Here is a 24,886-nt window from a genome sequence, read left to right on the forward strand (position 1 = left end):
ATTCTCTTTCATCTACATCCTTACCAACATTTATTTCTTGTTTTTTTGATAATGACCATTGTAATACATGTGATATGATACCACTTTAGGGTTTTTCTTTTTGTTAACATATAATGTATTATTTATTTCAAGGGTATAGGTCTGTGATTCATCAGTCTTACATAATTCACAGCACTCACCAAAGCACATACCCTCTCCTGTGTCTATCACTGAGTTACCCCATCCCTTCCACTCCTCTCCGCTCCAGCAACCCTCAGTTTGTTTCTGAGATTAAGAGTCCCTTATGGTTTGTCTCTTTCTCTGGTTTCATCTTGTTTCATTTTTCCCTTCCTTTCCTTATGATCCTCTGTCTTGTTTCTTAAATTCCTCATACCAGTGAGATCATAGGATAATTGTCTTTCTATGATTGAGTTATTTCAGTTGGCATACTACCCTCTAATTACATCCAAGTCATTGCAAATGGTGGCAGGATTTTGGTTTTTTTATGGCTGCATAGTATTCAATTTTATATATCTATATATCTATAGATATATCGATATATCTATAGGTATCTATCTTTCCATAGTTTGGCTATTGTGGCATTGCTGCTATAAATGTTGGTGTACTTGTGCCCCTTCGGATCACTACATTTGTATCTTTAAGGTAAATACTTAGTAGTGCAATTGATGGGTCATAGGGTAGCTTTGTTTTCAACTTTCTGAGAAACCTCCATATTGTTTTCCAGAGTGGCTAAGCCGGCTTGCATTCCCACCAACAGTGTAGGAGGGTTCCCCTTTCTCTGCATCCTTGCCAACATCTGTCATTTCTTACCTAGTTAATTTTAGCCATTCTGACTGGTGTGAGGTGGTATCTCACTGTGCTTTTGCTTGGTATTTCCCTGATGCCAAGCAATGTGGAGCACTTCTTCATGTGTCTGTTGGCCATTTGGATGTCTTCCTTGCAGAAATGTCTGTTCATGTTTTCTGCCCATTTTTTGATTGGATTATTTGTTCTTTGGGTGTTGAGTTTGATAAGTTCTTTGTAGATTTTGGATACTAGCCCTGTATCCAATATGTCATTTGCAAATATCTTCTTCCATTCTTTCAGTTGTCATTTGGTTTTGTTGACTGTTTCCTTTGCTGTTCAAAAGCTTTTGATCTTGAGGAAGTCGCAAGAGTTTATTTTTACCCTTGCTTCCCTTGCTTTTGGCAATGTGTCTAGGAAGAAGTTGCTGTGGCCAACATGAAAGAGGTTGATATTGGGGCACCTGGGTGTCTCAGTGGGTTAAGCCTCTGCCTTCAGCTCAGGTCATGATCTCAGGGTCCTGGGATAGAGCTCCACGTCAGGCTCTCTGCTCAGCAGGGAGCCTGCTTTCCCCTCTCTCTGACTCTGCCTGCCTCTGTGCCTACTTGTGATCTTTGTCTGTCAAATAAATAAAATCTTAAAAAAAAAAAGAGGTTGATGTCTGTGTTCTCTTCAAGGATTTTGATGGATTCCTGTCTCACATTGAGGTCTTTCATTCATTTTGAGTGTGTGTGGTGTAATGAAATGGTCCAGTTTCGTTCTTTGGCATGTGGCTGTCCAATTTTACCAACATCATTTGTTGAAGAGACTGTCCCTTTTCCACTGGAGAAGTATTCTTGCTTTGTGGAAGATTATTTGACCATAGAGTTGAGGGTCCATTTCTGGGCTCTCTATTTTGTTCCATTGATCTATGAGTCTGTTTTTGTGCCAGTTCCATGCTGTCTTGATGATTACAGCTTTGTAATAGTGCTTGAATTCTGGAATTGTGATGCCAGTAACATTAGTTTTTCAACATTCCTCTGGCTATTTGGGGTCTTTTCTGGTTCCATTTAAATTTTAGGATTATTAGTTCCATTTCTTTGTAAAAAGTTGATGGTATTTTGATAGGGATTGCATTAAATGCGTAGATTGCTTTAGGTAGTTTAGACATTTTCACAATATTTATTCTTCCAATCCATGAGCATGGGATGTTTTTCCATTTCTTTGTGTCTTCCTCAATTTCTTTCATGAGTACTGTATAGTTTTCTGAGTATAGATTCTTTGCCTCTTTGGTTAGACTTATTCCTAGGTGTCTTATGGTTTTGGGTACAGTTATAAAGGGGATCAACTCCTTAATTTCTCTTTCTTCTGTCTTGTTGGTGTATAGAAATGCAGCTGATTTCTGTGCATTGATTTTATATCCCAATACTTTACTGAACTCCTGTATGAGTTCTAGCAGTTTTGGAGTGGAGTCTTTTGGGTTTTCCACATAAAGTATCATATCATCTGCAAAGAGTAGAGTTTGACAGCTTCTTTGCCTATTTCTTTTTGTTGTCTGATTGCTGAGGCTAGGACTTCTACTACTATGTTGAATAACAATGGTGATAGTGGACAGTTCTGCTGTGTTCCTGACCTTGGGGGAAAAGATCTCAGTTTTTCCCCATTGAACATGATATTTGCTGTGGGTTTTTCACAGATGGCTTTTATGATATTGAGGTATGTACCTTCTATCCCTACACTGTGAAGAGTTTTGATCAAGAGAGTATACTGTACTTTGTTAAATGCTTTTTCGCTATCTATTGAGAGTATCATATGTTTCTTGCTCTTTCTTTTATTACTGTATAGTATCACATTGATTGATTTGCAGATGTTGAACCAACCTTGCAGCCCGGGAATAAATCCCACTTGGTTGTGGTGAATAATCCTTTTAATGTACTGTTGGATCCTATTGGCTGGTATTTTGGTGAGAATTTCTGCATTCATGTTCATCAAGGATATTGGTCTGTAATTCTCCTTTTTGATGGGGTCTTCGTCTAGTTTTGGGATCAAGGTCATGCTGGCCTCATAAAATGAGTTTGAAGTTCTTCTTCCATTTCTATTTTTGGAACAGTTTCAGGAGAATATGTATCTATTCTTCTTTAAATATTTGGTAGAATTCCCCTGGGAAGCCATCTGGCTGTGGGCTCTTGTTTGTTGGGAGAGTTTTAATGAGTGCTTCAATCTCCTTACTGGTTATGGGTCTATTCAGGTTTTCTGTTTCTTCCTGTTTCAGTTTTGGTAGTTTATACTTTATGCATCCATTTCTTCCAGATTGTCAAATTTGCTGATATATAGTTGCTCATAATATGTTCTTCTACTTGTATTTTGTGTGTGTGTGTGTGTGTGTGTGTGTGTGTGTGTGTGTATGTGTTGGTTGTGATCTCTCCTCTTTCATTCATGATTTTCTTATTTTGGGTCCTTTCTCTTTTATTTTAGATAAGAGTGGCTAGGGGTTTGTCAGTCTTATTAATTCTTTCAAAGAATCAGCTCGTAGTTTTGTTGTCTATTCTACTGTTCTTTTGGTTTCTATTTCATTGATTTCTGCTCTGATCATTATTATTTTTCTTCTCCTGCTGGGTTTAGGCTTTCTTTGCTGTTTTTTCTCCAGCTCCTTTAGGTATAGGGTTAGGTTGTGTACTTGAGACCTTTCTTGTTTCTTGAGAAAGGCTTGTATTACTATATACTTCCCTCTCAGGACCACCTTTGCTGAGACCCAAAGATTTTGAACAGTGTGTTTTCATTTTCATTTGTGTCCATGAATTTTTTAAATTCTTTTTTAATTTCCTGGTTGATCCATTTATTCTTTAGTAGTAGGGTGGTCTTTAGCCTCCATGGTGTATTTGAGTTCTTTCAAACTTTTCCTTGTGGTTGAGTTCTAGTTTCAACACATTGTGGTCTGAAACATGCAGGGAATGTTACTAGTCTTTTGGTACTAGCTGAGATCTGATTTGTGACCCAGGATGTGATCTATTCTGGAGAATGTTACATGTGCACTAGAGAAGAATGTGTTTTCTATTGTTTTGGGATGGAATGTTCTAAATATATCTATGATGTCCATCTGTTCCAGTGTGTCATTTAAGGCTTTTATTTCCTTGTTGATCTTTTACTTCGATGATCTGTCCCTTTCAGTGAGGGAGGTGTTAAAGTCCCCTACTATTATTGTGTTATTATTGATGTGTCTTTGATATGGTTATTGATTGGTTTATATAATTTACTCCTGCCATTTTAGAGACATTGATATTTTAAATTGTTAGATCTTCTTATTGGACAGACCCTTTAAGTATGGTATAGTGTCTTTCCTCATCTTTTCTTATAATCTTTGGCTTAAAATCTAATTTGTCTTGTATAAGGATTGCCACTGCAGCTTTCTTTTGATGTTCATTGGCATGGCAACTTGTTTTCCACCCCCTCACTTTAAATCTGGAGGTGTCTTTGAGTCTAAAATGAGTTTCTTGGAAATAGTGTATCAGTGGGTCTTGTGTTTTTTTAATCCATTATGATACCCTGTGTCTTTTGATTCGGACATTTAGCCCACTTAAATGCAGGGTAACTATTGAAAGATCTGAATTTGGTGCCATAGTATTGCTTGTAAGGTGACTGTTACTGTCTAATGTCTCTGTTCCTTTCTGGTTTGTTACTTTAAGGCTCTCTGCTTAGAGGACCCCTTTCAATATTTCCTGTAGGGCTGCTTGGATGTTTGCAAATTCTTTTAGTTTTGTTTGTCTTGTTCCAGCTCTCTGAAAAATGCCAGTAGAATATTGATCAGGATGGCATTGAAATATATATTGCTCTAGGCAGTATAGACATTTTAATAATGTTTATTCTTCCAATCCATGAGCATGGAATGGTCTTCCATCTTTTTGTGTCTGCTTCAATTTCTTTCATGAGTGTTCTGTAGGTCCTTGAGTACAGATCCTTTACCTCTTAGGTTTATTCACAGGTATCGTATAGTTCTTGGTGCTATTGTAAATGGCATTGATTCTCTAATTTCCCTTTCTATATTTTCATTATTAGTGTATAAGAAAGCAACTGTTTTCTGTACATCAATTTTGTATCCTGCCACATTACTGAATTGCTCTATGAGTTCTAGTAGTTTGGGAGTGGAGTCTTTTGGGTTTTCCTTATAAAGTATCATGTCATCTGTGGAGAGAGAGAGTTTGACTTCTTTGCCAATTTGAATACCTTTTGTTTGTCCTGGAAGCTTCTTATCTCTCCTTGAGAGAGATATCAATGACAGCCTAGCTGGATATAGTACTCTTGGCTGCATATTTTTCTCATTTAGTGCTCTGAATATATCTTGCCAGTCCTTTCTGGCCTGCTGGGTCTCTCTGGATAGGTCTGCTGCCAATCTAATACTTCTACCATTGGTTGCAGATCTCTTGTCCTGAGGTGCTTTCAGGATTTTCTCTTTGTCTGTGAGACTTGTAAGTTTTACTACTAGGTGACAGGGTATTAGCCTATTTTTATTGATTTTGATGGGGTTTCTCTGTGCCTCCTGGATTTTGGTGCTTATTTCCTTCCCCAAATTATGGAAGTTCTCTGCTATTATTTGCTCCAATATACCTTTTGCCCCTCTCTTTCTTCTTCTTCTGGATCCCAATATATTTTGGAAATTAATCCCTACTCTACTATTAATGTATAGAAATGCAACTGACTTCTGTATATTGCTTTTGTCTCTTGATTCTTTACTGAATTTATTTAACAGGTTTTTGTTTTTTGTGGAGACTTTAGTGTTTTCTATATATAATAACATGTAAATAGAAACAGTTTTACTTACTCCTTTCCAATTTGGTGCTTTGTGTATTTTTTCCTACTTGTTTTGACTAAGACTTCCTGTATGGTGTTGTATAAAAGTGGGGAAAGGGGGTATCCTTTTCTTATTCCTGGTCTTAAAGGAAAAGCTTTCAACTTTTCACAATTCAGTATTATATTAGCTGTGGGCTTTCATGTATGACCTTTATTGTGTTGAGGTGAGTTTATTTGTTTATTCATTTAATTTATATTTTTTATTATGTTCAATTAGACACCATATGGGACATCATTAGTTTTTGATGTAGTTCAATGATGATATAAAATTCACATGAGTTTTATATCATGAAAAAGTGTTGAATTTTGTCAAATGCCTTTTCTACATCTGTTGAGATGATTATGTGGTTTTTATCCTTTGTAATGTTATATATCATAATGATTGATTTGCATATTTTGAACTATCCTTACCTCCCTAAAATAATCATCATTTGGTCATGATGTATGATCTTATGATGAGCCACTGAATTCTCTTTTCTAGTAGTTTGTTAAGGATTTTTGCATCTATGTTCATCAGGGATATTGGCCCATTGTTTTCTTTTCTTATGGAGTCCTTGGGTTTGGTATCAGGGTAATGCTTGCCTTATAAAAAGAGATTTCAGAATTTTCTGTCAGTGAATAATTGTGTTTCCCCATATTTTCTAAGAAGAAATCATAATAACCTAACAACCTATGTGATGGTATTAGGAGTGAGGGCTTTGGGAAGTACTTAGGTCATGAGGGTGAAGTGCTTATGATTGAGAATAGTATTCCTTCTTATAAGAATGACCCACAAAGATCTCTCATCCCTTCTGTCATGTGACACAGTGAGAAGGTGCCAGCTTAGAGTCAGAAATGGGGCCCTCACCAGAATGTGACCTTGCTGCATCTTTGTTCTTGGACTTCCCAGCCTCCTGAACTGTGAGAAATAAATGTATGTTGTTTACAAGCTATCCATCCCATGATGTATTGTTATATCAGCCCAAATTATTTAAAATAGAACTGCCCCATAGGTGTGTACACACATGTATACACATATGCATAAACACACACACCTTCTCTCTTACTCTGTGTGTGTTTAAGGATTGTTACTGATTTTTCTTTAAGTGTTTGGTAGAATTCATCTATGAATTCACCTGAACTTTTCTTTGTTGGATGACTTTTGATTGTTTTTAACTACCTTGTTACCAATTCAAGCTATTTCTTGATTCAGCCTTGGTATTTTGTACATTGCAAGGAATTTACCCACTTCTTCTAGGCTGCCCAATTTGCTGATATTTAATTGTTCATAATCCATTATGATTTTCTTTAAAATTTCTATGACATCAGAAGTAATATATCCTCTTTTGTTAGTGATTTTACTTGAGTTTTTTATTTTTTATTAGCCAGGCTATTGATGGTCAATTTTATGTTTTCAAAAATCCAAATCTTAATTTAGTTGATTTTTTCTGTTATATTTCTATTTTTACTTCCTTATTTCTGCCATAACCTTTATTATTTCTTTCTTTCTGATAACTTTTATCTTAATTTGTTCTTCTCTTTCCAGTTTTTTGAGGTATAAAGTTAGGTCTTTTTCTTTGAGAGCTTGATCTTCTAGTTGTCTACAAACAATACAACCATGCTAATTTTTCTGTGTTCTAGGGAAGGTGAGATAGAATGGGCCCTCAGGCATCATCCTGAAAGGCTTTGGAAGCCTGGTACTTGCTTCCTTCTCTCTTTCCCCCATGAGAGAGATTGTGAATGAAGGTGTCTTTATCAGTGCTGAGCTGTGATAGTTTTGTGGAAGAGTGACATGGATATGGTAAAACTGTTTTTCTTACCCTTTTAAATACAGCTGTTTTGGGATGTTATGCTTCTTTGGTGTGCTGGTACCTCTCAGCTGAACTTTGAAGCTCTCATAATATATCTCATCCATGAATGGTTGTTAATTCAGTGTTACATCAGATTCAGAGCTGGGAAATTTTAGCCTGCCATCTTGCTGATGTCATTTTCTAAATTATTTTAAATTGATCAAAAGATTTTTTCTTTCATTCATGAATCAATATTTGAGCTTATATTTTATAGTAATTTTATAGTTTCACCAAAATTGTGAGTACTGCAGGATAACTAGAGAATAAAAGCCAAACTATTCATAACTTTTGGCTGGTTTTTCTAGGCATAAGACTACTTCATTTCCATGGGTCATACACTCAGTATTCATTGAAACCATATAACAGGTCAGTAATAGTATTTTAGAAGTACTGCACCTCTCAGCTGACTCTAGAAGCCTATGGTACCAAAAGCCCAGTTGGCACCAGTGGCCTCTAACATATCCATCTGCCATAGGGTCTAATTACTGAACTAAGAGGTTGCTGAGATCTGTAATCCAAACACAAATGTGAGTCAGAAGGGCCATGGGGATGGGCAGAGTGGGTGGCATGTTGAAAGACACCCTCCCTAAAGGCATTCTATTTTCATGTCCTCCTTAAATATAGAGACCTTATTGTATCCTGATAGATACATCATGTCATCATGATGATCTCGTGGTAAATGCCAAAGCATTCTAGTAGCTAAAATGTCCTATCAGTTTTGGGGCCTCCTTTGTATTTATTAGAGTTTAAAGAAACTAAAGCTTAGCAATTATTGCCTATGGAATGAGACATACTGTTCCTTCCCAGTTTACTCCCAGAGATTTTACTTGGATGCCAGGTCCTTGTGCCTTTTTTTTTTTTTTTTTTTTTTAATTAATGACTGAGACTTGTTACAACAAGTGAGTCCATGTGCCTTCTGTTTTTGTTGGGTAGTACCATTTTCTAGGTTCAGTGGAGGGTATCAGTATTTCTGAAGGGTATCAGTATACAGTGGAAGGCTGAAAGACATTCTGAATGAGGGAGTCTTCAGCGACACACTTCACAAAGTGCCATTGTCACTAAGTTTGTAAGATTACTGCCTTTATGTTAGAGGTAACGTATCCATGGTTTTTTTGGGTCACTAGGCAAAGTGATCCTGGGGGTCCTACATATTTTTTAATTAAAGAAAAATTCACTGCATTATAGGCTGTCATCAGTGCCAGGGACATATTTAGATCTAGTAGTTGTAATTGCAGACAACTCTACATGCAGGGTCTACACAATTTTTGGAAAACAACTACTTTGTTTTCTGGTTTATCTTTCCTGTGTTTATTTTTCCAAAGGTAAGTATTTATTTTCTTTTTCCGTCCCATTTTTTTCCCAAAAGTATACTTGATATCTTCCCATTTGCGTTTTTTCCCATATTGATCCTTTCAAGTTGGGTATAAGTGATTTTTTAAAAATTACTTTTAGAACTGCATGTGTAACTCTTTGTGTCACTTGTACATCATAGTTGATGTTACTTTGCTATTCAACCAGTCTCATGTTCTTATATATTTGGGTGTCTTTGAGTATTTTGCAATTATAAATACAGTATAATGAATAATCCTATATGTATACATTTTCACTGTTAAGTCTCTGAATATATATTAACCTAAACTATAAGTAACCAAAAGGTAGGGACTAATATTAAATATATTCTATGCCAAGAAATATTTGTGAAATAATGAAGTAGGCATTTACTTCATTATTTCTACTTCAACACACACACACATTAAAATTCTTCTCACCATGTTAGTTCTAGCATTATGGTAATTTACTTATATTTTCTGTTTATAAAAGTGAGAGAAAATACTGCTTTATTCTTGTAAATTTGATTTCTAGAGCTGTTACTGTGTCCATTTTTTCAGTTAGTGAATAATAATAAATGTATCTCTTTATGTAGCTCATGATGATGTACCAGACAAAAACCTTATGTTAAAGCATGAGGACTCAAAGTCAAAAACAGAAATGCAAGTAAAGAAACAAAGAACTACCCAAAATGAAAAACTTATTAGTAAGTATAATATAGATAACTCTAAATTATTTTAAATTATATTTATCAGATCTTTTTACTTTCATCCATGAATAAGTATTTGGGCATATATTTTATAGAAATTTGTGTACTTTGATGTAAAGTGTGAATATCCTAAGACAAAGAACAAAAGCAAAAACTATTGATAACTTCTGGTTGGAATTGCTTGTATTGAGTCTATTTCATAGTCATGGGTCATATGCTCAGTATCCACTGAAGCCCAAAAATAGATTATTTGTTTCTAATTCTTAAAAGGTGTATATCTTTCAGCTAGCTACTTCTAGAGATGATGGATTCAGAAGTCTAACAGAAGCCTCTAAACTATGACAGTGCTTTCCCTCCTTAAACTCCAAGTGGTGAATAGAAAGATTGTTGAGATCTGTAACTCAAAAAGCAAAATAGATCAAAGGGGCCCAGAGGACAGATAGCCTCAGTGGCTTGTTTGAGGGATTCCAGGTCATTGTTCTGGTTGTGGATCCATTAAAAGTAAATGGCCTTTCTTATAACTCCATCGATGGGAGGCATTGAGAATACAAGTAGGTGAGTAGTTAGATCAATCATCAGGTCTCCTTTATAATTGTCAGAACAGAGAGTGCCAAAGCCAGTCTTCTATTATAGAATGAGACACCATACCCCTTGTAAATCATGGCCAGGAATTTCACTGGGTAGTAGGTACTTGAACTTTGTAAAAATGGTCCATCAGGTGTACCATCTAGGCATCAGCCTAGACTTACTAGCTCTCCCAAAGTGCTCCTTCCAGAAAGGAATTTACTTTATTGTTGACTATGACAGTGTGGCAGAGAAAGATCTGCCAGTTTTGACTTTGTCAAGCTGTAGCAATTTTACTTTATCAAAAGTAGCAATTAAACTTTTATTCACTTACTATAATAGTATAAATAAGAGCCTAAAGAGGAAAAGACCCCAGCTATACTAAGGTTTCATTTTCTCCACAGAACAAACTAGGAAATGGTCAGATGGAAGTGAAGTTTGGGGGAAGATCATCTCATAGCTGTAAGAGACTCAAACACAAGGGTTCTTCGTTTTTGAACCCAAGAGCCTTGCAGATGTTGATGAAGGATGGCTAAGAGGATAGAAGTCCTAAATATTGAGTTGAAAATGAGAAAAGTATCTTCAAATTCCCCTAGTACAGTCATCTGTTGCGAAGTGCCTGAAAAGTACAATGTATTAGCTGACTCCTCCCATTTTCACAAAGAGCCTCTAATGGAGGTACCTGGCATAGAGATACAAAATGCATAAGTACAAGGCATGAGTTGATCTTAGTCCTTTATGGAAACTACCTCCAGTTTCCAAAGTTCACCTGCTATGCATTAAACTTCATGTTGGGTGACAAGCTTCCCCCCCATGAGTACTGCCAGGTAGAGATTTTTGTTCTCTCTCTTTAAAAAATTTCTCTTCTTTCTAAATCAAAAGATTGAGTACAGATTATCCCCTTTTCAGGTTTCTTTTCCCTTTTATTATTGTCTCCTAGAAACCCATCTAAGTCAGCTTATAAAGATCTTTATTTATCACATTAGTCATGAAAATGTGATAAATATGATAAATGATGGGAGAGAACTTAGTTTATTCAGGCAGTTTCCTATATTTGGACATTTTATGAGATTTTGAATATTTTACAATAAAAGAGAATGTGGCTATGATAATGTACATATAAATTTTCACTTTTGTCATATTAATATGCATTGACCTAAAGTATAAATAACACAAAATTAGACAAAAAAACATATTTAATGTAAGAAATGTTCATTAATTAAGGAGATAGCTACAACACTTACCCATTAAAAATTCTTATCATATTTTCATGTAAGATTTTACATTATAGTAATTTATTTATAGATGTTCATGTGAAAGAACATGCTGCTATAGATGTTATGTTTGAAACTTAAGAATTTTCATAATAGATCTGTTTTCTATTTAGTGCTTTAAATGCATTTCTTTATGTAGGTCATGATAATATGACAGATGAAAATCCTGTGCTTGAGTATCAAGAGTCAATGTCAAAAATCCAATTGCAAGTAAAGGAACAAAAAATTGCTAAAGGGGAAAGACTCACTAGTAAGTATAATAATTGTACATCATTAAATTATTTTTAAATTAATCATATCAAAAGATGGTTTTTCTGTGTTTCATGAATATGTATATGAGCATATATTTTATAGAAAATTTACTATACTTTGATTTAAAATATCCTAATTGGAGAACAAAATAAAAGTATTCATAACTTTTGTTTGTTTCTGGATGTAAGACTATTTCACATCCATGGGTCACGTGCTCAGTATCCACTAAGGCCCAACAACAGATCAATAGTATCTCAAGAAGCATTGTCCTTCTGTCATAGACTCAGATTAGTAGAGACTTTGGTGAGAACCACAACTCAAAAGTCAAATGTGGATCAAAGGAACTAAGCAAAAAGGGGGCCTGATGGGCCTGTTGAAGGAGCTATAAGGCATCCTGTTGGTTGGGACCCACTCAAAGGTAGAAGCCTTTTTGGTAACCTTACAGATGGATGCCATTGAGATGCCTGCATGGGTAATATGAGAGTATCAGTAGTTTAATAGTCCCACCAATTGCTGGGCCTCCTTTGTATTTGTTGGGCTAGAGAAGGAAAAAAGAAACTTGACTCCTTGGAGCTTCAAGTGAGAAAAGCTACTCCTTTCCATTTTGCTCCCAAGTATTTTACTTGAGTTTTTGGTTCTTGTACCTTGTATATATTCATGTTCCAGCTATGTTGCTGTATGCAAGTCATTACAGTATCTAGTCCTTGTGGGTAGTGCTCTAGTCTGGGTCCGAAGGAGAATGTCATCAATATTAGTGGAAGGTTAGTACTTGATCTGGAAGAAGGGCTTTTTTTTTAATTTTTCATGTTTTAGGCTTATGGAAGGACAGTAAAAGTATATTATAAGCCATTCTACATAAGGTAAATTTATGATCCTAATTAACCTGTGTGAACAGGGATGCTAGGACAGACATTTGTGACAGCAGTTGTTACATACCTATTTCACTCAGTCTGGGCAGTAAACCTCTGTGAAGGTCACAATTCCAAGTGATACCACAGGGAGTTCTGTATTGTGGTGTTGAGCTGACTATAATAAATTGTGTCTCTAGGCACCCCAGGCTTTACACACAGAATGAAAAGGCTTATGAATAGAGAAAAATGTCATAGAGGACTTTTGTTTCATTAAACTTAACAATGAAGGCAAATATTTTTTTTTTTTTTTTGCTCCCCCAGGTAGTTGTTTTTGGATGGCAAAGGTCCAAGGCACTAGTAGCCTGGTAGGTTTATGGCTTTATATATGCCAAACTAAAATGGTCCTAAAATATAGCAGTTGCCACTAGGGCTTAGGGCAAAAGTGAGTCAGATATATGTATAAAATACATCTATACAATAATACATTCAATAATGGAAGCCACAGCAATGGAGATTTTTAGTGGTGTGTAGGGACATACCCCTAGTTGAATTTTAAGGGTCTCATTTGGTGAACTCAAACCCAAAGCAATTGGACATTGTCTATTTCCCCCTCATCCTACTGTCAGTGGCTACAGAGATCATAATCATATGTATATCAATGTCCAAAAGTCCTAGAAATTCAATTCTCATCCACCTTCCCATTGAAGTATGACCTAAGCATACATCCTTATGTCTCAGTCGGGAATATAGGAACCTCGACCTAACTCTGGTTCTTGTTTGTATTGAAAGTTGAAAGATTGGATAGAAGTAGGTGATGTGGGAAGGAGAGGTCTCTGGTTATCTCAAGGTTTACTTAGAAATTCAGAAGGAAGAACACTTGTGTTAATCATAGATATCATCACCATTTGGCTTCTAGTGTCGCTATGGACCACTTATGGACCACTATCTGGTGATGAATCCTTGGTGGAGAGTCCATTAATGTCATCCTTGAGATTCTTTTAGGTCACTCCTTTCACTAGTCAACTTTTTATGTTAACATTAGCTGTTTTTTCCCTTACCCTGAAATTAAGATCCAGTTAAGATCCAGGTTGTCTTGTAAGCCAGAAGATATAACTTTATAAGGAGGTTTAGTGGAGCTAGAAACCAGAAAATATGGCACAAATGACCCTGTAAATCTGAGGCTAGGTAACAGTATCATTACCTACTTACTGCTCTTGCTCCCCATTGTCTAACAAAAGGGCCATCAAAGTGGCTAATTGGACATCTTGTAGGTGGCTGGTGTTAGGATGCTCAACATGGGTGGGCCAAACATGAGAAGGGAGTTACCTGGTGTTCATCTTATTGCCTTTCCCCCCTTCCTTGTCTTCCTTGAGCAACTGACCACTGTGAGGGCACTCTGAATGAGTGGTTCTGTTGTGATGTATTCCCTTACTAAGTTTCACAAGTTACCTCCTTAATGATTAAGGCAAACTACCCCATATTATATTATCTCCTCAGCTCACTGGAAAAGCAATTTTGAAGGTTCATTAAAAATGGGCCCTCAGAAATTTACTATATCATAGGCTGTTCATTAGTGCTAGAGATATTCTTAGACTAACAGTAGTTTAGTGCAATTCAGCAAGCATGGTTTACAATGACTTTGGAAAAAAAAAAACCTGTCTTTTTTCCTCATTTATCTCTCATGTTTCATTTTATAAAGGTATAAAGGTATATACATTAAATTTTCTTTTGGTTCTTTATTAAAAGAGAATTCACTAGATAACCTATCAGTTTTTAATCCACTTAACATTATAACCTAGAAATTCCTCCCAATTTAATGAGATCTTTTTTTCTTTCCTTTTATAATTGCATGTACAGTTGTTTGGACCATATTATATACCATAATCAATATTACCAGAGTTTATACTATATACCTTAGCTTATCAAATTAATCTCCTATGTTTGTACATTTATTTGATTTTGAGCATTTTGCAATTACAAATATGCTGTAATGAATAATCTTGTAATACATATTCTCATTGCTTGGTCTATAATTGTGTTTTAATATAAAGTATTAAGAAAACTAAAGACTAAATTTAAACATTTGTGAACTATGAATATTAGTAAAATAATGAGATATTTTCAATATATATCCATTAAAACTCTTCTTACTATTTTTATATTGTATCTAGAATTGATAATTTACTTACAACTTTTTAAAAATATAAGAAAATATTTTTATACATTTTTCAATAATTTGAAAGTATAGAATCTCACAATATATTTGTTTTTCCATTTATTGAACTGTCACTCTTTGTGTAGCTCACAATAAAGTACCAGAAAATGTTATGCTTGAGCCTCAAGTTTCAATGTCAAAAACCCATCTGCAAGTAAAGAAAAAAAGAACTCCTAAAGGGGAAAGAGTCAGTAGTAAGTATAGTAATTGTAGATAACTTTTTAAAAAATATAAATTCAGTTATCCATCATATAGTATATATTTGTGTCAGATGAAGCGTTCAATAATTTCTCAGTTGCATATAACACCCACTGCTCATCACATCATGTGCCCTCCTTAATGCCCATCACCAAATTACCTCATCACTCCACCAACCTCCCCTCCAGCAACCCTCAGCTTGTCCCTTATAGTTGAGTCTTTCATGGTTTTTCACGCCCTCTAATGACTTCCCATTCAGTTTTTCCTCCCTTACCCTATGATCCTCTGTGCTGTTCCTTTTTATTCCACATATGAGTGAAACCATATGGTAATCTTTCTATGATTGGCTTATTCCACTCAACATAATATCTTCCAGTTCCATTCACGTCAGTGTAAATGGTAAATATTCACCCTTTCTGATGGCTGAGTAATATTCCATTGTATGTATGAACCATATCTTCTTTATCCATTCATCAACGAGATGTCCATGTTGAAGGACATCTAGGTTCCTTCCATAGTTTGGCTATTGTGGAGATTGCTGCTATGAACATCTGCAGGTGCCCCTTTGGATCACATTTGTATCTCGGGGTAAATCCCTAGTAGTATAATTGCAGGGTCATAGGGTAGCTCTATTTTTAACGTCTTGAGGAACTTCCATACTGTTTTTCAGTGTGACTATACCAGCTTGTGTTCCCACCAACAGTGTAAGAAGGTTCCCCTTTCTCCATATCCTTGCAAACATTTGTTGTCTTGTTAGTTTTAGTGATTTAGACAGGTGTAAGATGGTATCTCACTGTGGTTTTGATTTGTAGTTCCCTGATGGCTAGTGATGTTGAACATTTTTCATGTGTCTGTTAGCCATTTGTAAGTCTTCTTTGCAGAAGTGTCTGTTCATGTCTTCTGCCCATTTATTTATAGGACTATCTGGTTTTTTTGGGTGTTGAGTTTGAGAAGTTCTATAGATCTTGGATACGAGCCCTTTATCTCTAATGTCATTTGCAAATATCTTCTCCCTTTTCATGGGTTGCCTCCTGGTTTTGTTGACTGTTTCCTTTTATGTGCAGAAGCTTTTTCTCTTGATGGAGTCCCAAATTTCATTTTTGCTTTTGTTTTCCTTGCCTTTAGAGACATGTCTTGAAAGAAGTTGCTGTGGCCAGTGTCAAAGAGTTACTGCCTATATTCTCCTCTAGGATTTTGATGGATTCCTTTATCATATTGAGGACTTTCATCCATTTTGGTTTATCTTTGCGTATGGTGTATGAGAATGGTCCAGCTTCATTTTTCTGAATATGGCTGTCCAACTTTCCCAGCACCATTTTTTTATTTTTATTTTTTAAAGATTTTATTTATTTATTTGACAGAAAGAGATCACAATTAGGCAGAGAGGCAGGCAGAGAGAGAGAGGAGAAGCAGGCTCCCTGATGAGCAGAGAGCCCAATGTGGAACTCAATCCCAGGACCCTGGGATCAACACCCGAGCCAAAGGCAGAAGCTTTAACCCACTGAGCCACCCAGGTGCCCCTCCTAGCACCATTTATTGAAGAGATTGTCTTTTTTCCATTGGATGTTCTTTCCTGCTTTGTCAAAGATTAGTTGACTATAGAGTTGAGGGTCCAACTCCAGGCTCACTATTCTGTTCCATTGATTTATCTTTCTGTTTTTGTGTCAATAGCATGCTGTCTTGATGATTACAGCTTTGTAATATAGCTTGAAGTCAGCATTGTGATGCCACCATCTTTGGTTTTCTTTTTCACCATTCCCCTATTCAGATTCTTTTCTGGATGCATACAAATTTTAGAATTGTTTGTTCCAGCTCTGTGAAAAATGTTAATGGTATTTTGGTATTTTGAGAGGGAGTGGTGTAATGGTATTTTGATAGGGAGTGCTTTGAAAGTGTAGATTGCTCTGGGCTGCATAGACATTTTAACAATGTTTGTTTTTCCAATCCATGAGCATGGAATGTTTTTCTATCTCTTTGTGTCTTCCTCCATTTCTTTCATAAGTGTTCTGTAGTTTCTAGAATATAGATCCTTTACCTCTTTGGTCAAGTTTATTCTTAGTTATCTTATGGGTTTTGGTGCTATTATAAATGGAATAGATACCTTAATTTATCTTTCTTCTGTGTCATTATTAGTTTATAGAAATGCAACTATTTCTGTGCATTGATTTTGTATCCTGCCATGTTGCCAAATTGTTGTATGAGTTCTAGTAATTTAAGGTGGAGTCTTTTGGGTTTTCCACATAAAGTATCATGTCATCTGCGAAGAGAGAGAGTTTGACTTCTTTTTTGCCAATTTGAATACCTTGTATTTCTTTTTGTTGTCTTATTGCTAAAGCTAGGACTTCTAATACTATGCTGAACAATAATGGTGAGAGTGCAGTGAACATCTCAGTTTTTCCCCATTGAGAATGATTTTTGCTGTGGGCTTTTTTTTTAAATTTTTTTATTTTTTATAAACCTATATTTTTATCCCCAGGGGTACAGGTCTGTGAATCACCAGGTTTACACACTTCACAGCACTCACCAAAACACATACCCTCCCCAATGTCCATAATACCACCCCCTTCTCCCAAACCCCCTCCCCCCAGCAACCCTCAGTTTGTTTTGTGAGATTAAGAGTCACTTATGGTTTCTCTCCCTCCCAATTCCATCTTCTTTCATTGATTCTTCTCCTACCCACTTAAGCCCCCATGTTGCAACACCACTTCCTCATATCAGGGAGATCATATGATAGTTGTCTTTCTCTGCTTGACTTATTTCGCTAAGCATGATACGCTCTAGTTCCATCCATGTTGTCGCAAATGGCAAGATTTCATTTCTTTTGATGGCTGCATAGTATTCCATTGTGTATATATACCACATCTTCTTGATCCATTCATCTGTTGATGGACATCTAGGTTCTTTCCATAGTTTGGCTATTGTGGACATTGCTGCTATAAACATTCGCTGTGGGCTTTTAACAATGGTTTTTATGATACTGAGATATATTCCATCTGTCCATGTACTCTGAAGAGTTTTAATCAGGAAAGGATGCTGTATTTTGTCAAATGCTTTTCCTGCACCTATTGAGAAGGTCATATGGTTCTCATCCTTCCCTTTATTAATGTGATTTATCGTGTAAGTTGAAAGTTTGATTTCTTCTTTGCTAATCTGAATGCCTTTTATTTCTTCTTATTGTCTGCTTGCTGAGTCTAGGACTTCTAGTATTATTTTAAATAACAGTGGTGAGCGTTGGCATCCCTGTCATGTTCCTGATGTTAGAAGAAAATATCTCAATTTTTCTCCACGGAGAATGGTATTTGCTGTGAGCTTTCCATAGATTGTTTTTATGATATTAAGGTTTACTCCCTCTATCACTATTTTGTGGAGAGTTACAGCATTCAAGAAAGGCTGCTGTAATTTTGTCAAATGTTTTTTCTGCATCAGTTGAAAGGATTATATGATTCTTGTCTTTTCTTTTATTAATGTGATGTATCATGTTAATTGATTAGTAAATGTTTATCCATACTTACAGCCCAGAAATAAATCCCAGTTGGTCATGTCAAATAAAACTTTTAATGTAATGTTGGATCCTGTTGACTAGTATCTTGGTGAGAATTTTGGCATCCATGTTCAACAGGGATATTGGTCTCTAATTCTCTTTTCTCCTTTGTCTGGTTTTGTGATCAAGGTAATTTGGCTTCATAGATAGAGTATGGAAGTTTTCCTTCCATTTCTATTTTTTTAAACACCTTCAGAAGAATAGGTATTAATTCTTTAAATGTTTGGTAGAATTCCTCTGGAAATTCATCTGGCCCTGGACTCCTTTTTTGTGTGGAGGAGGGAGATTTTGATTATTGCTTTAATTTCCTTGCTGGCTGTGGGTCTGTTAAGATCTTCTGTTTGTTTGTTTGTTTCTTTCTTTCTTTCTTTCTTTCTTTCTTCTTTTTCTTTTCAGTGTTCCAGAATTCATTGTTTATGCACCACACCCAGTGAGATCTTCTATTTCTTCCTTGTTCAGTCTTGCTTGTTTATAAGTTCCCAGGGGGGCAATTGGGCAATTTCTTCCAGATGGCCTAATTTGTTGACATATAGTTGCTCATAATATGTTCTTAAAATTGATTGTATTTCCGTTGGTGTTGGTCATGATCTCTCCTCTTTCATTCATGATATTATTAATTTGGGCCCTTTCTCTTTTCTCTTTGATAAGTCTGGCTAGGGGGTTATCAATTTTAATTCTTCCATAGAACCAGCTTCTAGTTTCATTGATCTGTTCTACTGTTCTTTCAGTTTCTATTTCATTGACTTCTGCTCTAATCTTTATTATTTCCCTTCTGTTTGGATTAGGTTATTTGCTCTTCATTCTCCAGCTCCTTTAGGTTTAATTTTACCTTATGCATTTGAGTCTTTTCCTGAGGGGAAGGTGGAGGGTTGCCACATTCCTGTTTTTTGCAGAACTCCTGCACTAAGAGCTGTCTCACCATTGTGTGTGTACCCACTAACCCCCCTCTCAAGGGAAGGTGAAAGTTCCCTGCTTTCCTGTCCTTTGCAGGGTCCCCCAAGGACTGTGGTTGTGTTGGGTTTGTGGCTTGCAGTTTATGGTGAACCAAGCTAAGAGCTGCCTCCTGGTTCGCTGAGTGTAACCAGTTTGCTCGCTCCAATGCTTGGGAACACTACTGGCTCAGGCATCCCCCATTCCTCTGTGATTCTCTCCAGGGATTCTGAGACCATGTTCTTCCACCTAGAATTCTGCCCTCTTTCACCACCTAAGCACCTTTAAGGCAGGAATTGCCTCTCCCTGGAGCAGATTCCAAGGGTTCCGCTTTTGTTCTCCAGGGCTATATCACTCTCTGGTAGCCAGCTTACTGAGGCTCCTTCCTCCTGCCATTTATTTTCCAAAATACATCCTCAGATTCACTTTTCCGTACCTCTTACCTTGCAAAAAGTGATTGCTTTTCTAGAGTTCCATACTTTCTTTTATTACATCTAAGGTTGAATTCATGAGTGTTTAGAATGATTTGATAGTTATCTAGCTCAATTCAAAGGACCAGATGAAACAAGATCCCCTAATCTTTTATCATCTTGCCTCCTCTAAGGCAGGGACTTATAGATAACCTCAAATGAAACTCATTGGAAGATCTATTTTTTTTTTTTAGTTCATAAATGTATATTTGAGCATATATTTTATAGAAATAATACCTTGGCATACAATATAAGTACCTAAAGATAACTAGAGAACAAACACAGAAGAATTCATAGACTTTGGTTCGTATTTCTTGTGCCATAGTTATTTCGTAGTTATAGAGCCACCACTCAGTATCCACTAAGGCCCTGTAACTGGCCACTAAGTGTCTCTGAAAGAATGTGTACCTTTCATCTGACTCCTGGAGATATGGGTTTAGAAGCCCAAGGGGGTGCTTCTGACCTGTATCAGTGGCTTCTGCCATACCTTCTTTCAGTGAATAGAGATGTTGCTAAATTCTGTAAATCAAAGAGCTGATATATTAGAAGGACCAAGGAAGGGCAACCTGGTGACCTGTTGGAGGACCTTTGTGGCATCCTCTTGGTCATGGCCCCACTGAAAGGAAGTGGCCCTTCTACTTACCCCACAGACCCTATTCCCCATAGGGTCTATGCCATCATAGACCCTACATGGAGAATATGAGAGTGTAAGTAACTCAATTGTCCTATTAATTGCTGGGCTTTCATTTGTTTAAGTAGAGTGGGCCAAAGCATGACACTCTCTTCTGGAATGAGATGTTATACCCCTTAAAAAGCATGTTGAGGAATTTTATTAGGGTACCAGGTAACTGTACCTTGCCTGTAGTACTGACCCCACTGAGTTGCCATGTGTGGGTCTGTAGGTCAACCAGTATTTGTTTAGTTTTGCCCATGTTAGTTGATATCATCACTAGAGTGGAAGTCTATTGCTTTCTCCAAGAGTGGGGCTTTTTCATGTCATCACTTTTGCACTGATGACAGATATTCAGAGAATTTTGGCAGCATTGTGGAAGTACAGTAGTGGTATATAGCAACACAGTCCACAACAGGATCTGCTGATCATGATCATATATTTAAAAAGGGATGCTGAAAAGGACATTCATAATATCAATTGCTGCATCTCAAGTTCCCTCAAGACTGGACATAGACTTTAGCACTGTAAGTATCAAGTACCATAGGTGTAAAGTGCTGTACTACAACATTAAGCTGCATAGAGCAGTTTAGTCTCCATGTACCCAAAGTTGTGAATACAGGTTGACTGAATTATTGAATGGTTAAATAGTCTCATGGAGAAGTTTCAGTGCATTCAGCTCAGTAATTAGGGCAGCTATAAAATTTTCTTCCCCATGCAGGTGTTTTGGGAGACAAAGACACAGCCATTGGTAATTGGATAAGTCCACAATATTTCATATGTCAACTAAAACTGTAGTTACCTGCAGAAATTTCTATCAGGGCTGAGGAATTAGTACAAAGTGGGGATTCACACTGACAATTCACCCATACTAATAATATGTATATGAATAGGGCCATAACAGTGGAAGTTTGCAGTGATCCAAAGGGAAATATCCATAGTTGGATCTGGGTAAGTGTCCCATGGGAATAGCCTAAGACCCAATGAGATCCTTGCCTAGATCCCTTTCACTTACATAGCAAATGTTATGTGTTTCCCCTTTATCTTGGTATCAGAAGTTGTGAAGATCACAGTCACATAGTACCAGTACCCAATAGCCCAAGAAACACACTTCCCCATTAAATTTTGACCATAGCATATGTCTTTATGTTTCCACTGAGGAAAAATGGACAGGTACCTGGTCTAATGCATAGTCTTGTTCATTTCTGAAAACAAAAGAGTTCTTGCACGGATTGCATGGAACACTGGGGGTGGTGCAAAAATAATGAATACTGTTATGCTGACAGTAAATAAAAAATTAAAAATTAAAAAAAGTTGATAGGCTGTAGGATTCATGTCAAGATTCAGTGGAAAGAACTGCACAGTAGAATTACTATTAGTCATAGGAGCCATAAGCTTGTGGAACCTAGTTCAGCTGCCTCTTGGTCATCCCAGGGACCACTATCAGTCCATTAGTGCCATGGTACAGAACCCATAAACTTACTTCTTTGGCACCTCATTATTGGATATCCACTTACAGATCTCTTTGAGAAAGCGTTGGCCCAGATTATCCAGGAGTAGGTGACTGATTACCATTTTTACATTGGCTTTCACTTTCAGTCAATCATTGCTACCTTGGCAGTAGCTTTTTTTTTTTAATCTAATATTTTATCAGTTAATATTCAGATTGTATAGTGTCCAATGACCTGACCTTATGAAAAAGTTTAATAGAGCTCAATATCCAATAAGGGTAGCATAATTAACTGAGAAATCTGAGTTTGTTTAAAAATGTTATCATGTACTGGGTCACATGGGTGGCTCAGTCAGTTAAGCATTTGCCTTCAGCTCAGGTCATGATCCTGGGGTTCTGGGATTCAGCCCCCTGTATCAGGGTTCCTGCTCAGTGGAGAATCTACTTCTCTTTCTTCCTCTGACTCTCCTCCAACTCATGCTTTCTCTCTCTCGAATAAATAAATAAAATCGTTTTTAAAAATATTATGTACTATCTTCACTCCACAGTGTAGACACTTGGACCACTAGTGTGGCTTCATGGGACACTGTATCTTCTATAATGGTGATCCAAATATCGTTTTCAGTGACAAGGAACTCATCACAAGTGGGCCATCCCATCAGAGCCAAAACCATACCCAGTCTCATATATTTTCTCTTTTCATCCTTCATGTATTGTAACCTCTTCAGCCAGTATAGCTACTGTCAAGGCTTCATGAAGAAGATGTTCTATAAAGGAAGGCCAACACTGTGCTCTTTTACTTAACTAAATTTAACAAGATTATTTCTCCTCTGACACAGCAGTATGTAAGGGATAGATGTATCAGTGCAAACTGATATGAGATAAAGGGGAAGATCATCTCACAGCTGAAGGATCCCCAAAGAAAAACCACTTGATGTTTTATGGATCCTATGTTCTTGGGAGATAGGGGTGGCAGGACTAGAAATAGAAAAGTCCTGACTACTGAAGTGAAACTGAAAAAAATTTCTTCAAGTGCCACCCAGTGAGGTGGTATAGGCAGAGGCAGTGCCTAAACAATACAACACTTAAGGCAAGCCCCTCCTCCCTGCCACCATAAAGAAGCCTCCAACTGAAAGCAACTGGGGTAACAATGCACTATGGGCAAGAGCTTGAGGGATGAGGGAGTTGAGACCATAACTGGTTGTATATCAAGTCATTTGTGGGTTGAGAAGGTTCATTCCCTCATGCCAACTGCCAGGTAATGCCTTTATAATCATTTGTGTTTGTGTCTGATACATCACACATAAGGTTTGGCCTAGAGTCAGATTCCTTAGGTGTATTCACCTATACTTATATGTAAACATATATATTTGTACACTTATGCCTACATATGTATACCTGTGCATGTAAATAAGCATAGACATATTTAGAATTTATGATAAATCTTGGAAACCTTCAATTCTAGTCTATCCCCTCAGAGTTTTGTCTTGCCTTCATCCCTTTCATGTGTATGTCCTTTCTTTCACTGTGTAAATCTTGACTCTGAATAACATAACACATTTACTCATTTGCTCATTTTGCTATGCTTATGAAATTGTTTTGGAATTGTGTGGCACATAGAAAATTAAGCATATTGAACAATGGGGTGCCTAGGTGGCTCAGTTGGTTAAACATCTGACTCTGACTCAGGTCATGATGTCAGGGTCTTGGGATTGAGCCCCGTAGAGCCCCCTGCTCAGTGGGGAACCTGCTTATTGTTCTCCCTCTTCCCTTTCCCCTATTCAGGCTCTCTCTTTCTCAAATAAATAAATAAATAAAGTTGTTGTTTTTTTTTTTTTAAAGAAAACAAAGAAAAATAAGCCTACTAAAAATATTTTGTCATGAGTTTATAGTCTCTCCTTCACACTCTTGTTTATGAATGAGGAACCATGTCAAATATTACATCAATGAGTTATTTACATCAGTGCTTTTTTTCTTTGTTATTTAGTGAGTTCATTTCTTTAAATTTACTTTTAGTTGTAGTTCCTCTTTTGTGATTTAATTTTATTTTTTAAGTATGTGGAACTGGAACCTGCTTCCAAAAGTAAAAAGTATGTGAAGAGATATAATTGGAAGAGAATCATTTTGTCCCCAGTTTTCTCCCTTTCATCTTGTAGATAGCCAACTACATTGTTTTCTAATACCTCACTTGTGTTTCATTTTGTAAAGGTAAGTATCTGATTCATTTTCTCTATCTCTCTTTCTTATTTCTTATTTCCCCTTCTTCCTTACCTAAAAGGTACCATACAAGCCCCGCTCTTTTTTCACTTAATGTTGTCTTCTGGAGATCCCTCCAAGTCAGCTTATAGAGATTTTTTTTTATTTCTTTTACATTTCTATACAGCTGTTTGTACCACATGATTTACCATAATTTACATGGTTTATAGTATATGTATTAGCTTATTCTTCCAATCTCCAATGTTTCAACATTAAAGTACAATTACAAATAATGCTATAATTAATAAATTATACATATGCATTTTCATTGGTTGATCATATAAATCTATATGATCTATAAAGTATAAATAGCCCAAGAGAAATAGACCAATATAAATGATCTATAATTTCTATTATCTAAAAATTTCAGTGAAGTAATGAGAAAGATTCAACACACACCTGTTAAAACTCTTCTCACAATAATATTTTCAGATCTGGAATTATGATATTTAGTTATAACTTCATAAAAATGAGAATGTTGCTGTATAGTTGTTATAAATTGGAATTATAGAGATTTCATAATAAAACCATTTTCTTCATTTATTGACCTCAATGTATCTTTTATGTAGCTCATGATAAAATACCAGATGAAAATCTTGTGTTTAAGAATCTTAAATCAATGTTGGGACGCCTGGGTGGCTCAGTTGGTTAAGCAGCTGCCTTCGGCTCAGGTCATGATCCCAGCGTCCTGGGATCGAGTCCCATATCAGGCTCCTTGCTCCGCAGGGAGCCTGCTTCTCC

At 36.4% G+C, this 24,886-nt stretch overlaps 1 protein-coding gene across 1 annotated transcript in view; it reads left to right on the forward strand.

The window, feature by feature from the left end:
• The window catches only part of CCDC7 (coiled-coil domain containing 7), a 469,805-nt gene that overhangs the window by 280,199 nt on the left and 164,720 nt on the right, over positions 1-24,886 (forward strand). Inside the window, exons 26-28 of the mRNA XM_059187454.1 lie at positions 9,361-9,471; positions 11,452-11,562; positions 14,717-14,824. Of these exons, the coding sequence (XP_059043437.1) occupies positions 9,361-9,471; positions 11,452-11,562; positions 14,717-14,824 (330 nt within the window). The remainder of the gene's footprint in view (positions 1-9,360; positions 9,472-11,451; positions 11,563-14,716; positions 14,825-24,886) is intronic.

This window comes from Mustela lutreola, chromosome 8, assembly GCF_030435805.1.
Source record: "Mustela lutreola isolate mMusLut2 chromosome 8, mMusLut2.pri, whole genome shotgun sequence".
Classification (NCBI taxonomy): Eukaryota; Metazoa; Chordata; class Mammalia; order Carnivora; family Mustelidae; genus Mustela; species Mustela lutreola.